At 65.1% G+C, this 14,330-nt stretch overlaps 2 protein-coding genes across 4 annotated transcripts in view; one reads left to right on the top strand and one right to left on the bottom strand.

Moving 5' to 3' along the window:
• The first annotated feature begins 3,642 nt into the window (after nt 1–3,642).
• On the top strand, nt 3,643–6,981 carry HIC1 (HIC ZBTB transcriptional repressor 1). The gene is made up of 2 exons (XM_054286974.1): nt 3,643–3,905; nt 4,581–6,981. Exons 1-2 carry the CDS (start codon nt 3,854–3,856, stop codon nt 6,524–6,526), a joined length of 1,998 nt encoding a protein of 665 aa, XP_054142949.1. The 5' UTR covers nt 3,643–3,853; the 3' UTR covers nt 6,527–6,981.
• A 1,279-nt stretch (nt 6,982–8,260) lies between these two features.
• Nucleotides 8,261–14,330, bottom strand: part of SMG6 (SMG6 nonsense mediated mRNA decay factor) — a 107,833-nt gene continuing 101,763 nt past the window's right edge. For all 3 annotated transcript variants that reach the window (XM_054286970.1, XM_054286972.1, XM_054286969.1), the window contains exons 17-19: nt 12,150–12,361; nt 11,831–11,912; nt 8,261–10,283 (exon numbers count right to left, since the gene is read on the bottom strand). In XM_054286970.1, the coding sequence (XP_054142945.1) occupies nt 10,153–10,283; nt 11,831–11,912; nt 12,150–12,361 (425 nt within the window). In that variant the 3' untranslated portion in view covers nt 8,261–10,152. The remainder of the gene's footprint in view (nt 10,284–11,830; nt 11,913–12,149; nt 12,362–14,330) is intronic.

The following is a 14,330-nucleotide window of genomic DNA, read 5'->3' on the forward strand; positions in this document are numbered from 1 at the left end:
GGTGGGTTCCCTTTATTTCCCAAACATCCCCCCCATAAGGAAGGGATCCCATTGCCCCTCATTTCAGAAAGGGGAATTGCCAAGCCCTGCTCTCTGGGATATCCCAGGAGTGTCTAGCTGGGCAGCAGTTGGTGGAAAACACCTTGAGGGTCCTTGGGGAAGCTGACCCTTGGGATGAAGGAGGTGAGTGGTGTCCTGCTCTGTGCTAGTTGGCAGCAGTGAGAGAATTCTTCCCCCTGTTCAGCCCTGGAGTGCTGGGTCCAGTCCTGGGTTCCCAGCATGGAAACACTGCAGAGAGTCCAGGGAAAGAGCAGTAAGAGGAGTAAAAGGCTGGAGCATCTCCCTGATGAGGAGAGGCAGAGGGCTGGGACAAGGGAAGGCTCCAGGGAGCTGTCAGTGCATGCACAGCCCTGGAGGTGTGGGGAGGGCAGAGCCAGACTCAGCTCCTGCTGCCCAGTGCCAGGACCAGGGGCAGGGGGCACAGTGCCACCATCAGGGAGCATTTCCTCACTGGGGGGGGAGCACTGGCCTGGGCTGCCCAGGGGAGCTGCTGGAGCCCCCATCCTTGGAGATACCAAAAACCACCTGGGCAAGGTCCTGTGCAGCCAGCCCTGATGACTCTGCTGGGGCTGGGGTGACTTCCTGAGGTCTCTCCCTCAGGAGAGAGATCTCCTGAGGTCTCTCCCAATCTCAGCTCCTGCTGTTTGGTTCTGTCTCTTGTGCACCTGGATATCCTTCCACTAGGAATTGTTGCCCTGCTTAATCAAATATCACCTTGCAGGGATAGGTGCCCTTGTCTGACCAAGAATCACTCTGCAAAAAGGGTCCTCTCAGTGTCACCCCAGAAGAAAAGGGTCCCATTGCCCCCTCAAGTTCCACAGAGAAGGGCCCCCCAAGCCACCTGAGCATCCCCCCACAGGGATTGTCCACCCCAACAACGCCACCCAGGCAGCACAGCAGGAACAGCCACCCCGGCCAGGCCTGTGCTGTGCCAGGGCACCTCTGCCCTTGCCAGGGATCCTCTCCTGATGGGAGCACCCTGGGAGAGCCAGGCAGGGTCCCGTGGCTGCCCCCAGGGCCTTGGCACCGGCACAGCTCAGGAGATGGGAGCGGTGACCCAGGGCTCAGCACTGTCACGAGTTGCACAGCCTCAGCCCCGCAGTGGAGGGGACACAGACACGCATCCATCCCCATCCATCCCCTGCACACACAGGGGCGCAGTTTCGGGGCTGCTCCACCCCGGCAGAGCGGAGCTGGAGCTGCCCGCGGGGGCTGCAGGCTCCTGGCGCTGCCGGATGCGGCCCCGCTGGCCAAGGGCAGTAATGGAAGACATGTGTGTGGGCTTTGGGGAGAGGCTGCGCTGGGAAACAGAGCCCTGCAGAGACCGGGGGGCTGTATCCTGTCCAAAAGCCCAGGTCCCACATGAAGCCAGGCATGCGAACGCGATCCAAACCACAGCTGGATTTGAACCGAATCTCCCAGCATCTGGGCTAATTTGCTGCAACTTTGATTGATCGTGGGGAGGGGGCACAGGCGGGAAACGCTCCAGCTCAGACCTCCCAACAGAGCCAATGACTTAAGCAGAGCTGGTTCCAATCTGCTCAGCACATTGAGGCGAAAATGCCCCTTTCTCTGCGCGCTGCCGGCGCTGGCTGCTCCTGCAGCCCGGCTGTCCCCGATGTCCCTCGGGGCTGGACATGGGCTGCAGCTCCCTGGGGACACCCGGCAGCTTCTGACAGCTCTGCGTGCGGAACTCTGGCTCAGTCTGCTGTGTTAGGATCCCTCCAGAAAGCCGGGATACTCATGCAATAAACCCCCCTCCACCTGCCCCAAAACCCTGCGGGCACCGATCCGCCCCTCCGCTGCTGGGAGAGGCCGGGAATGCGAGAGGAGCCGCAGAGGAGGGTGGAAAAGGTGAAGGGTTTTTCCAGCGCCTGCCTGGGCCGCTGCCCCCGGGGCTCGGCGTCACTCAGCAGGTAGCAGGGGCAGCCCGGGGTCCCGGCCGGCCCCGGGGGATGCAGCTGTCCGGGAGCCGCCCGCTGCCGTGATTTATGCGGCTCAGCCCCATAAATTACCGGCACGGAGCCCGCGGGAGCCATCGCTCACAGCGACGTCCAGAGCTCGCTGCCAGAACCTGAAACACTTCCAGCCGTTAATTGAAGAGAGGGGGGAAAGAAAAGAAAAAAAAAAAATGGGAGAGAAGGGAGAAATTAGTGCCCGGGGAGTTGGGATTAAACCGCGGCTCTAACGAGGGTCGCCCACGTCCCGCTCCCAGGATCCCGGCGCTTCCTGTGGGCAAGAGCCCAGCGTGGGGAGCAGCGAGGGGAACTGCTGGGCCTGGGGTGAGCCCGCGGGCAGTGACACTCCGTCCCGGTCCCCAGGGCGACATTTCCGTAGTGAATGGGACACGCTGAGTCTGAAGGGATCTGAGGGGCAGTTCCAGGTGAGCGATGCTGAGCTGTGAGGGCAAGGGCTGCCATCACCCTGCCAGCAGCCATCCCTTTTTGTCCCCAGTTCAGGGCTGCCCAAACCCTGTCCCAGGCACCCCACATTGTCTCCCCTTCACCACGGGACCGAGGTTATGGGGTGAAACCCCAGGTGGGAGGGATGGCCCTGCTCGGGGTGCCCCGCTCAGCTCAGGGGGTGCCAGCGGGACACCCCCGGATCAGCAGCCGGCCTGGGGAAGCCCATCGCGATGCTTTGCCGTACCAGGAGGTTGTGCAAGAGGCTGCGGCTGTGAGAAAGGAGAAGTGAAAGTGTGAAGCGAGAGGCGGCTCCCCCCGCTCCAAGGGGGGTACCCCACCCTGCACCCCAAGCCCAGCAGCTTTTCCAGCGGCGGCTGGAGGGATAAAGCCGGGGAAACGTGGCTCTGCCTCCCCCTCCTCCCCCTCCTCCTCATCCCGAACCACCGCAAGCCCCCAGCCCACCGCAGCCACCGCACATCTGGGCGCCAGCGCTGCGCGCCCCTCCCGCTCTGCTCTCCCCCCTCACCAGCAAATTGCGCCCCTCTGCCCTCCCTCCGTGCGCCCCAGAACCCCTTCCCACATCATCTCCACCCATCGGACACCACCTTCCACCCTCTGCACCCCAAAACGCTGCCACCCTCTCCAGCCTCCCCAACCGCTGGGTGCCCCCCGCTCTGCCCATCCGCACCCATCCCTCGGGCGGGCGGGGCGGCGAGCGAAACCCCTCGGCTCCATCGCTCCCCAGCCCCGTCCGCCCCGTCGGGTCCCACCTGCCGGGGAGGAGCCGCCGCCGGTACCGGGCGGGGTGGGGCGCACCGGGAGCCGCTAGATGGCGCCCTACGAGCGGGACCGACGGGGGGGACGCATCGCCCTTTGCCCGGGGACACCCCCGGTGCCCCCGCTCCGGGGCTCCCGGCCCCACCTGGGCCGTCCCGGGCAAAGAGCGATGTGCTGAGGACCGAGACCCCCGAGGGGGCGGCCGGGGCGCGGCGGGAGAGGACCGGGAGGAGGGAAAAGCCGGGCAGGGAGGAGGAGACCGGGATGGGGAGGGAGGGGTGTGTAAAGGGGGGGGCCCGGCTTGTCGGTGCCCCGCCCGGGGATGGGAGGAGGAAAACCTCCCGCCGTCCCTTTAACAGCCAGCGGCGCTGCTCGGAGTTCAGGCCGGGGTCAGGGGGAGTTCGCAGCCCGGGTTTCACCTCCGAGCTGGCGGCGTCGGGAACCCCGAGGAACCGCTGCTGCTTCTTCCACAACCACCTCCTCCTCCTCTTCCTCCTCCTCCCGTTCCGTAGGACCGGCCGGGAGCGCGGGGTATGGAGGAAGAGAAGCAGCAGAGGAAGAGGAGGGTGGAGGGGAGCAGCAACCGGCGGCGGCCCCCCCGGGGCTGAGCCATGAGAGTTCACCGAGACCTCAGCTGGCTGGCGGAGGCCACCGGACGCCCAGGTAAAAGGAGGGGGGGAACGCCCCGAAATGCGGGGAAATCAGCCGACAAAGCCGCTCCGCGGGCTCTTGGCTTCGCGCACCTGGGCGGGGGGCACCGGCACCGGCACGGAGGCGGGGAGGGGAGGTCCCGCTCCCCCCACACCCCCGACCGTCCCCCCGCTCACCTCGAGGGGGGGAGAGGAAACGGGGGCGGGGGGCGCCCGGGGGGTCCGGCCCGCCGCCTCCCGGGACCGGCGCGCATAAGAAGCGGGGAGGCGCGGCGGGGAGCGGGACAGCGGCGGGGAGCGGCGGGCGGGCACCGGCTCGGGGCGTCCCCCCTGCTCTCTCCCGGCAGGTGGGCGCGGGGTCTCGGGATCCCGCGGCTGGCGGGGCCGGGGCGCGGCGCTGGCGGCGGCGGCGGGTGATGTCACTTTCTCCAAAACCCTCCGGGGGTTTTCGCCACCCTCCCGCCCCCCCGAGCCGCCGAGAAACGAGCCCCCATATAAGCGGTGGCACCGGCCGGGCGGGCGCGCAGAGCGGCCGGGACTCGGCGGAGCGCGGGGCTCAGACCCGCCCCCGCCACGCCGCCCGCCCCGCGCGTGGGTGAAGCCCCGGCCGCGCACGTCGAGCCCCCCGCGCGGTGCGGCGGGCACCGGGGCCGGGCACGGCGCTGACGGCGCGGCCGCTGTGTTGCAGGGCGGCGGGCGAGGAGCGGGATGCTGGACGCCATGGAGGTGCCGAGCCACTCGCGGCAGCTGCTGCTGCAGCTGAACACGCAGCGCACCAAGGGCTTCCTGTGCGACGTGATCATCGTGGTGCAGAACGCGCTTTTCCGCGCGCACAAGAACATCCTGGCCGCCAGCAGCGCCTACCTCAAGTCGCTGGTGGTCCACGACAACCTGCTCAACCTGGACCATGAGATGGTGAGCCCCGGCATCTTCCGCCTCATCCTCGACTTCATCTACACCGGCCGCCTGGCCGAGTGCGAGCCGGGCAGCGAGCAGAGCCTGGGTGCTGTGCTGGCTGCCGCCAGCTACCTCCAGATCCCCGGCTTGGTGGCCCTGTGCAAGAAGAAGCTGAAGCGCAGCGGCAAGTACTGCCACCTGCGCGGGGGCTACGCGCCCTACAAGCTGGGCCGCGGGCTGCGGGCCGCCACGCCGGTCATCCAGGCTTGCTACTCGGGGACGCCGCGGCCCGTGGACCTGCCTCCCGTGGAGCCGGCGGCGCCTCTCAACACGCAGTGCGGGGAGCTGTACGCCTCGGCCGCCCAGGGCGCCCCGCTGCACCCCCACGGGCTGTGCCCGCCCGAGCGCCACTGCTCGCCGCCCTGCGGCCTCGACCTCTCCAAGAAGAGCCCCACCGGCCCCTCCGCCCAGCTCCTGCCCACCGACCGCCTGCTGCCCAGCGAGCCCCGCGAGCCCTCGCTGCCCCCACGGCACGACAGCCCCCCGGTCAGCGCCGGCCTCCTGGGCAGCCACGCCGCTGCCTACAAGGACTCCCCGCCGGGCGCTGAGCCGGGGGGACACCCCCACGCCCCCGACCCCTTCCGCAGCACGCCGCCCTGCGCCGAGCCCCCGCTGCCCCGCGCCGACGGGCGAGAGCTGATGTACCGCTGGATGAAGCACGAGCCCCTGGGCCCCTACCTGGACGAGGGGGAGGCGGAGAAGGAGCTGGAGCGGGAGGAGAAGGCCGAATCGCCGCCTGCGGCACCGCAGCCCCGCTACCCCAGCGTGGAGAGCAACGACCTGGAGCCCGACAACAGCACGAGCGAGGAGACGGGCAGCAGCGAGGGCCCCTCGCCTGGAGACGCTCTGGACCGATACTGCAACCACCTGGGCTACGAGCCGGAGAGCCTGGGCGACAACCTGTACGTCTGCATCCCCTGCGGCAAGGGCTTCCCCAGCTCCGAGCAGCTGAACGCCCACGTGGAGGCCCACAACGAAGAGGAGCTCTATCACAAGGCGGCGGCCGAGCAGGCCGTGCCCTTCCTGGACAAAGGTGGCCCGGGCCTGGGTGACATCTTGCGGCCTTACCGCTGCTCCTCCTGCGACAAGTCCTACAAGGACCCGGCCACGCTGCGGCAGCACGAGAAGACGCACTGGCTGACGCGCCCCTACCCCTGCACCATCTGCGGCAAGAAGTTCACGCAGCGCGGCACCATGACCCGCCACATGCGCAGCCACCTCGGCCTGAAGCCCTTCGCCTGCGACGCCTGCGGGATGCGCTTCACCCGCCAGTACCGCCTGACCGAGCACATGCGCATCCACTCGGGCGAGAAGCCCTACGAGTGCCAGGTGTGCGGCGGCAAGTTCGCCCAGCAGCGCAACCTCATCAGCCACATGAAGATGCACGCGGCCGGCCCCGACGGCAAAGCCAAGCTGGACTTCCCTGACAGCGTCTACGCCATGGCCCGGCTCACCGCCGACCAGCTGGGGCTCAAGCAGGAGAAGGCGGCCGAGCTGCTGTCCCACACCTCGCACTTCCTCAGCGACCCCAAGGCCATGGAGAGCCTCTACCCCCTGGCCAAGTTCACGGCCGAGCACCTGGGGCTGAGCCAGGACAAGGCGGCCGAGGTGCTGGCGCAGGCTCCGCACCTGCACACCGAGGCCGCCCGGACCATAGAGCGATACTCGCCCCCCTAGCACCGGCCTGGCCGGGGGGCTGGGGGGGCCGCTGGGCTCCCCTCGCTGCCCCGTGTGGAGCTGGGGGGGGGCGAGAGGTGATGGGTGCTCGTCCCCAGGCGCTGCCGGCGGTCCCGGAGAACTCGCTCAGTAGCGAAGGTGCCGCGAGAGCTGCTCCGGGACGGATGGACGGCGTGTCCCTCGGGAGAAGCCGATAAATCAGGGACTGACCCCGCGGCACCTCCGCCCCCGGCCGTGGGGGGTGCCGGGAGCCCGGCACCGGGCGGCAGCGACGCACAAGCTGTGAGTGAGGCCGGGCTGCGCCCCGAGGCTTTGGAGGACATGAGCCCGCTCCTTACCTCAGGGCTGCCCCCGGGCCGGGGGAAGCCCTCGGCAGCCGCAGCACCGCTCCGGCTCCGCTCTGGGAGCCGCCGGCGCTCGGCTTGGCCGCGACGGGACCCGGACTGTGCCTCCCCGAGCGCCGTGAGTAGCTCGTCCGTGGTGGCCGGAGCGGCGGCTCCGTGCGAGCGGGAGCGGCCGGCGCTGGGCCGGGGTGTGAGCCCGAGCATCCCCGGGGGCTCGGGACGGACTGACGGAGGGGACGGTGCGGGCTGAGCAGCAGGAGCGGGACGGGGCAGCGGCGGTCACGTCCATGCTGGGGGCCCGGGGAATCGCGATGCTCCTCGGCCCGCAGCAAGCACTGAGCTCCCGTCCCCGGCGCAGGGCTCGGCCGGCTGCTCCCCGTGCGTCTGGGAGGCGGGGCAGGGCCTGTCCCAGACTGAGCCCCTGGGCCCTGCCTCGCCATCAGGGATGCCCGGGGCACCCGGGCCAGCCCCGGGACCCGGCGGATTCGCCCTCGGGCGGCCACACTCGCCTTGATTATTTTTTATTTTTTTATTTTTTGCCAAAGACGCCCGTCTCCAGCGCGGCCGGGCCGGGCCGGGGGGTCCATGACAAAGACAAAGCGGTCTCTGGTTTGTCAGCTACGGGAGGTGGGCAGGGGCTGCGGGAGGGGGCGGTGGGGCAGAGCCCGGGGCCGAGTCCCCCCCGGCACCCTCTGCCACCAGCGCAGCCCCTCTCCCACCTTCTGCTCGGTGTGGGCCAAGCCCCCCCAGCCTGGACCCCCCCGGCCCGTGCCCTGACCCCTCCGTTGGGGCAAATGTGAAGCTTCTCCCCCCTCCCGAGCCCCCTCCTCTCCTTTGCACACGAGGCTCCGGGCGGCCGCCAGCAGCGCTGCCCCGGCCTCGCAGCCACTGTGCCTTAGCCTGAGCTGCGCTCCTGTCCCGGTGCCCCGGAGCTGCCCGGGGGCGCCTGGCGGCGGCGGCAGCACCCAAAGCACAGCTGGCAGCGCCCAGCGGGGCCCCGGCCCCCCCTGTATCACGTCCAATTTGTACACGGGCTTCTCGCCCTTTTTTTTTTCTATAGTCGAAACGGAATGAGCAATAAAGTGACATTAACACGCGTGGCCTCGCGTTCTTCTCTGGGGAGGGGCTTGGCTGGTGCAGGGTTGAAGCTGAGCATGGCTGGGAGTGACCCTGGGGGTCACCTGGGGGTGCAGAGCTGCAGGGAGGGGACCCGGGGGGCTCTGTTGTGCACCTGGTTAGCCCAGACCCCCTCGGCTGGGGGCAGCAGCCGATGCAGGTGGGACAGAGCTGCTGTCATCCTTACAGTGTGTCCCACTGCTGCCCCTCCCTGGTGTCGCCCACCCCACCCTCAGCAGCAACTCATGGGCTGACAACAAACGACACAGCACGCTGCACTGACACATGTTTAATACTAAAAATTATTAAAACCAACTTAACATCCCGAACGCGGGCGCTGCCCCAAGACAAGGGCTCCCAGCCTGCTCGAGCTCTGCTCACTCTTGTGCCACCTCGTCTGGTGGCACCAAAACTGTCCCATGGCCGAGCCTGTGACACACCTGGCAGAGCTGCAGGGCCCTCCAGGCTGGTGGCACCTGGCAAAGGAGCGCTGGGGCAGCGCCGTAAGAAAGCAAACACTGAAACACACCCGGCGCGGAGGAGAAGGCAAAGTCTCTGCAAAGCTGGCAGCCAGCACGGTGTGGGCAAGGAAGGAAACGGGGCGTGGGTGCTGTGCCAGTGGCTCCGTGTGCCCCACAGCACCCCCAAGTCTCTCTGTGCCCGGTGCCCCGGGCTGGGCACTGCTCTGGCATGGGTTGTCCAGCACAGTCTGTGTGTCCATCGCGCTGCCGAGGCTCTGGCTCTGCTGCTGCCCTGCCCTGGGGCTGGGGGCTGGCACAGGGCTGGCTGGCACTGGGGTGGCTGAGCTTCCTGCTGCAGACTCTGGGTCTGAGCCACCCACACAGGAAAGGAAAACGCGGGGCTCTGTCCTGCTGCTTCCTCTGCCACCTCTGTCATGTCCCTCCCATGGCTGCAGCGCCCCAGAGGGGACCAGGGGTGGCCCTGGGGCTGCTCCCACCCTGGCTCGTGGGACTGGGACTTGACAGAGCTCCAGGGGCTCTGGTTCAGGGGTTAATGCTCCCTCTTAGCTTCTGTGTCTGGTGTGTCACTGGGGATGGGACACTTGCTGATGGGACAAGGTGGGGTGTGGAAGGCTTAGCAGCACCCCAACCCCAACTCCACGTGCAAAATGACCCAGGGACGAGGCAATGGCTCCATCCATGGACCCTCTCAGCTAGGCAAATAATAGGGCTGAGCATTTCTGCGGTTCTCTCTAACTCTGCAGCCATAGGCAGAAGCCAGATCCCACATGAAGAGGGGTCTGTGGCAATGTGAGGACACACAGCACCCGTGGGACAGCCAGTCCTGGGGTCCTTGGAGAATTCTGTTAGCCTCACACTGAGTCCTAGGTCAAAAGCGTGCCTGAAGGTAGCAGGGTAGGACTAAGGGGTTTGGGGGAGAAGAAAAGGGACAAGGAACAGCTGGGGTGGGCAGGGGATCAGGACAAAGCAGCTGTGGGGGTTCAAAGCCTCCCCCAGCAAAGCAGGCAGGGCACACACCTGAAAACTAACCTACACTGAAAAAATGAAACTCAACAAGCAAACCCCACACCACGGAGAGGACAAAGCCCTCTGCAAGCAGCACTCCTGCGTGGGGCAGCACACGGTGGGGAAGGGCATGGGGACCTGGGGCTGTCTGGCCATGCAGGACAAAATAGGCTGGGGCAGGGGGAAACCTGCCCTCGAAATCCATGGCCTCTCCAAGGGGTACAGGCTGGACTGAACAATCCCAAAGTCTGTGCCGGCGTGTCCCCAATCTCTGCCCTACGCAGCCTACAAACCCAAAGAGCCACCGAGGCGTGACTCGAGCTCTCTGCACCCAAGCAAACCAAGCAAAAGGCTGGTTGGTGATCCAGCACAGGGCTCACCCAAAGCTTCCCTCGCCAGCGGGGCTCTCCAGCTCCGCGCTGGCACTGCCCAAAGGCCGGCGGGCCCCTCAAGGGCCCAGCCTCCACGTGAACCATCCACAGCAATGACCTTCCCAGCTGCTCTGCCCTCGGGGGGCCCTTCTCAGCACGGCCATTCCGGGGTGGGTTGAAGACGTGGCGTTTATTGTTCGTGGTGGGCTGGCGGCGGCGGCGGCGCGGCGAGGCGGCCGCTGGAGCCGGGCTCCCGCCGTCAGGGGCTGCGTGACTCCCTCAGGGGCCCTGGGCCCCCCTCGGCCTCCTCAGCCCTCCTGAGCCCACTTGAGGAAGGTGGGGATGTCCCGCACCGGCACGTTGCGGGTCAGCGCTTTGACTCGCAGGTTCCGGTCGTCCGTCAGCAAAACCACTTCCCTGAGCAAATGGATGGGATCGTCTGCAACGAGACACACACACGGAGCACAGTGAAGCTCTGGCCTGCCCCGGGCCTTCATCCATCCCATGGTGTGCTCCCCTTCCATCCATCCATCCATCCATCCCACGGTGTGCTCCCCCCTACCCTCCCTGCTCCTTGCCTGGTGGGCCTCGCACACAGCCCTGCATCCCCAAGGCCATCTGCTCCCCTCTCTGTGCTGCCCAGGGGTGATTTGTGACCATTGCCCACTGCCCACAGGGGTGGTGGACTGGCCACGGGCTGGGAAGAGGAGGTCCCTGCCTGACCCAGGCCAGGAAGACGGCCTGCGACCCTGGCTCCAGCAGGAAGCCGGTGCTATTATTCTGTTGATCTCATTATAAGATCTAAAGCCACCCCTTATTTTTTGCGGAGCTTTTTTGGAGTCGCCACTGACACCGAGGCGTTTCTGGCTGGGGCTCAGACAGACACTGGGAGTTGATGCCTGAGAAAGAACCAGAGGGATCTTGCCCCCAGATGGATGAGCTGCCCCGCACGCAACGCGCCGGGCTGGGATGTGGGAGCCACGCTTATGTGTGTGCGAGGCAGGGGAAGCATATGGGCTATGTGTAAGCAGCTGGGTCCTGTGACCAGAGCACTGTTCCTATGAGCACAGGAAACACAGTGCCTCCGAGCCAGGACGGGAATGGAAAAAACAGAGTTTATGGGAGCCCAACATGGGCCCAGATTGGCTGCGCAGGGAGCAGCAGGACGAGGGGAAGGGGAGGGTGGCCAGGAACGCCGGGCTATGGTCACGGTGTTGGGGCTGGGGATGGTGGGCAAGCACCTGGCTGGCTGTGCTGGAAGGAAGGGAATTAGGGGCTCAGTGGGAAGGCAGGGCAGGGATTGAGAGCTGCCTCAAGTGGGAGCAGGAGGTTCTGCGCGGACACTTTAAGAAATGTGTAACAATAAACATCCTCTGCCCCGCGCTGGTGACGCGCCTCCTTGTTACAAACCAGAGGCTGTCAGCTTGTCAGGCCCCATTCCCCATAATCCACATGATTTCAAAATTCAGCATCATTTGCACATAAACATTTGGTGACGGTTTCTCTGTGAATCTGACAAGTTAAGCTGCTAAGAATTCGTGCTGACAAATGCGGGTTGATTTCTTGGGCAGCTGCTGATGTGATTCCCATCCCTGCCGCCCTGGCAACAGCCTGGAGGCTGTCTGGTCCCAGCACACATGGCTGATGCCAACCAGGAATGCAGAGGAAAAAGATCCTGGACAGAAGGCATCAGGGGTCATGGGGAGGAGGCATTTTCTGGCCCTTTGTCACCACAAAAAATGGATCTGTGGATGTTTATGGTGTGTTTGTCACAGGCTGGGGCATCCCCAAGGTGCCATGAGGCGACATTTGGCAATGAGGGGGGAGGGCCACAGCCTGGGGCTGACCGGAGGCAGGAGGTGGCACCTTGGTGTTGAAAGAGGCAAAATGCAGGAGGGAAACAGATCCAAGGGCCATGAAAGAGAAACGGGAGGAGTCTGTGGAATGCCACAGAGAAGGGACAAAGAGGATGTGAGGATGTCCCACCTTTGTTGGAGGGCATGAAATCCTTGGCCTTGTCATTGCAATAGTGGAGGCAGCAGGACAGAATCAGGTCGTCATTGTTTCCCTGGAAAAGAAAGGGCAAGGTTACCCCTGGCAGGGAAAACTTTGCACCCTCACCACCCTGAATGCTGCACTGCCTCGAGACCCCCCAACACCGCTCAGTGACAGCAGGGACACAAGGGCCTGCTCAGCCAGCTGCAGAGTGGGGGCACAGAGCCACCCCCTGCCAGAGCTCATGGAGCTCAGGGTCCATGGTTTTCCCAGAGGAGGTGGTGGCACAGAGCTCCCCAGTGTCCCTTACCTGCTGGCCAGTGGTGTCCTCGCTGCGGAAGGAGATGGACTCCAGCTCGTTGCCCCGGCTGGTCAGAGCCCTCAAACAGTTGTCCCTGCTCTCAAACCGCTCCTCCAGGAACTCGATGGACTTCCTGGCTCTCTCCTGCACTTGGCGGGCATAGCCTGCAGCCCGGTGCTCCATCTCTGGGCCCTTGGCCAGGCCATCCAGCTCGTTTATCACTTCAAACAGGAAGAGGAGGTACAGTTACCATGGGACAAGGTGCTCCCGTGACCTGCTGCTGGAGCACGCAAGCTGCCAAGGCCTCAGGGCCGGGGCACTGGGAGCTGGCTCAGGAAATCTGGGTTCAGCTGCTGCAGTGTCCCTGTGCTCCCGGACTTGGCTGCAGGTCTGGAAAAGCTTTGCTGCCTTCCCACCTCCGTGGGTCACCTGGCTGGGTCCCGAGAGCTCAGGCACCTCACCCCTGCAGAGTAACTGGTGAGGGCAACCGGCCCTGCCCTGCCAAACACTGGGGAGCACCGCTGTGCCCCCCATCCCACCCTGCTGTACCATGCCAACAGCACGTCCGTGCCCAGGGCTGTCAGGAAACCCTCAACTCCTGCATCCTGCTCCTCTGTCTCCGAGCACAGCCATGGCCCTGTGCCTCCTGCCCGTGTGGCACTGCTGCCTCTGACTGCAGGGCTGCACATGGGAACAGGAAGCAGGCAGTTCCCACCCTGGCACTATTTCCCACACAAATCCCAGGCCTGTTTTCCCACTTGAAGCCACCACCCCGTGCTCCTGGCAGGGAACGCGCTCCTTTCAACGCCTCACCCATCTGGCTCTGCGCATCTGTCCTGCCTCGAGACGAGCTTGGAATCCAGGTGGATTCCCAGCCTGTTCACCTTGACTGGAACCTCTTGTACTGCTGCCAAGTGGTTGGGAACTCCAGCTGCTCCATCCTGTCGAGCCCAAGGGACCCCAGAGCTCCAGGAGGGACCAACCCTTGGGTGCTGGGGCTGCTGTAAGAGCCGCTCTGCGTGTGTGAGTGATGATGCTTCTCAGCACATCTGGACACACCCTTGTATGCCTGGCCTCACAGCTGGCAGCAGGGCTGGGCACACAAATGTGCATCCAGATGTGCAAACAAGTGTCCCCTGACCGTGCTGGTGTGCAGGGCTGCGTGTGCACAGAGCTGGTGTGCACGTGTGTGTGAGGGAGCCTCCGCTCTGTGTGTGTGTGTGTGTGTGTGTGTGTGTGTTTGAGCCATGGCTTCATTTCTGAAGATTGTTTCCGAGCTTGGAGCCAAGTCCTGAGTTCAAGTGGGAACTATGCATTCCTTGGGGGGTTCGGGGAGAGAGCTCGGGGTCTGAGGCCTCTCCCCAGTGCTGTGAATCACTGCCCAGGGAGCCTGCGTGATCGCTCTGTTCCATGGTGAGCCTGGCACTCACTGTCTGGGTATTCCAATTAAATCTGCGTGGAGCTGCTTTGCTCTTCCCTGGCTGGAGACTCTCCTTGCTACCGACCTGATGCTGCCATTTCCACACAATGCACGGCTGGGCCCGGGGTGGGGGGAGCCGTGCAAGAACGGAACATCAAACAGGAAAAGCTGGTATTCCCTCCCGAAATCCGCCTTCCTGCTTCCAAGCTAAACAGGCTTCAAAGGGGAGGCTTGTTTGTGCTTCTGCACCAGGCCTGGCTTCTCCATGGCGGGGTCAGGCTCAAGGAGCACGGAGCAGGTTAAAGAGCAAGAGAAACAAACCCAACGAGAAGCCAAGCGCTTAACCCCTTGCTGCATCCCCGGCAAGAGCAGGGAGCAGTGCTGGGGAAGGGCACTGGGGCTCTCTCCAGCCTGCCCATGGGACATGGCACCAAGGGCTCTGCTCCCAGCAGCCACAGGCCCAGGGGATGGCTTCCTCCTGCCCATACTGATGGCTGTCCTGGGGGATGAGGGGGAATGGGACCTACAAGTGCATGGGCAGGGAGTTGCTGGCTTTGGGGTGCTTCTGGGGGGCTTGTGGCAGCAGTGGGGGATGAGTTACTCTGTCCCCATATGATGAGGCAGCAGGACAGGAGGGCACTATAAGTGCTCAGTTGTGCCTGTGGCAAGGGCAGGCCAGGCTCCTTTTGCAGGTTGGGGGCAGCAGTATCTGGGACAGGGGGAGGACCACAGAGTTCAGCTCTCCTGCTGCCCCTGGCTGGGCTTTGATG

The sequence above is a fragment of the Melozone crissalis genome, unplaced genomic scaffold (assembly GCF_028551555.1).
Source record: "Melozone crissalis strain CALT ecotype California unplaced genomic scaffold, PUWL_Pcris_2 ptg000057l_1, whole genome shotgun sequence".
Lineage (NCBI taxonomy): Eukaryota > Metazoa > Chordata > Aves > Passeriformes > Passerellidae > Melozone > Melozone crissalis.

Bases quoted from the DNA above. Each gene is read 5' to 3' on its own strand.
- HIC1 (XM_054286974.1), top strand. From the start codon at position 3,854: ATGAGAGTTCACCGAGACCTCAGCTGGCTGGCGGAGGCCACCGGACGC. The intron at 3,906-4,580 runs GTAAAAGGAGGG...GCTGTGTTGCAG, and splicing joins GGAGGCCACCGGACGCCCAG to GGCGGCGGGCGAGGAGCGGG.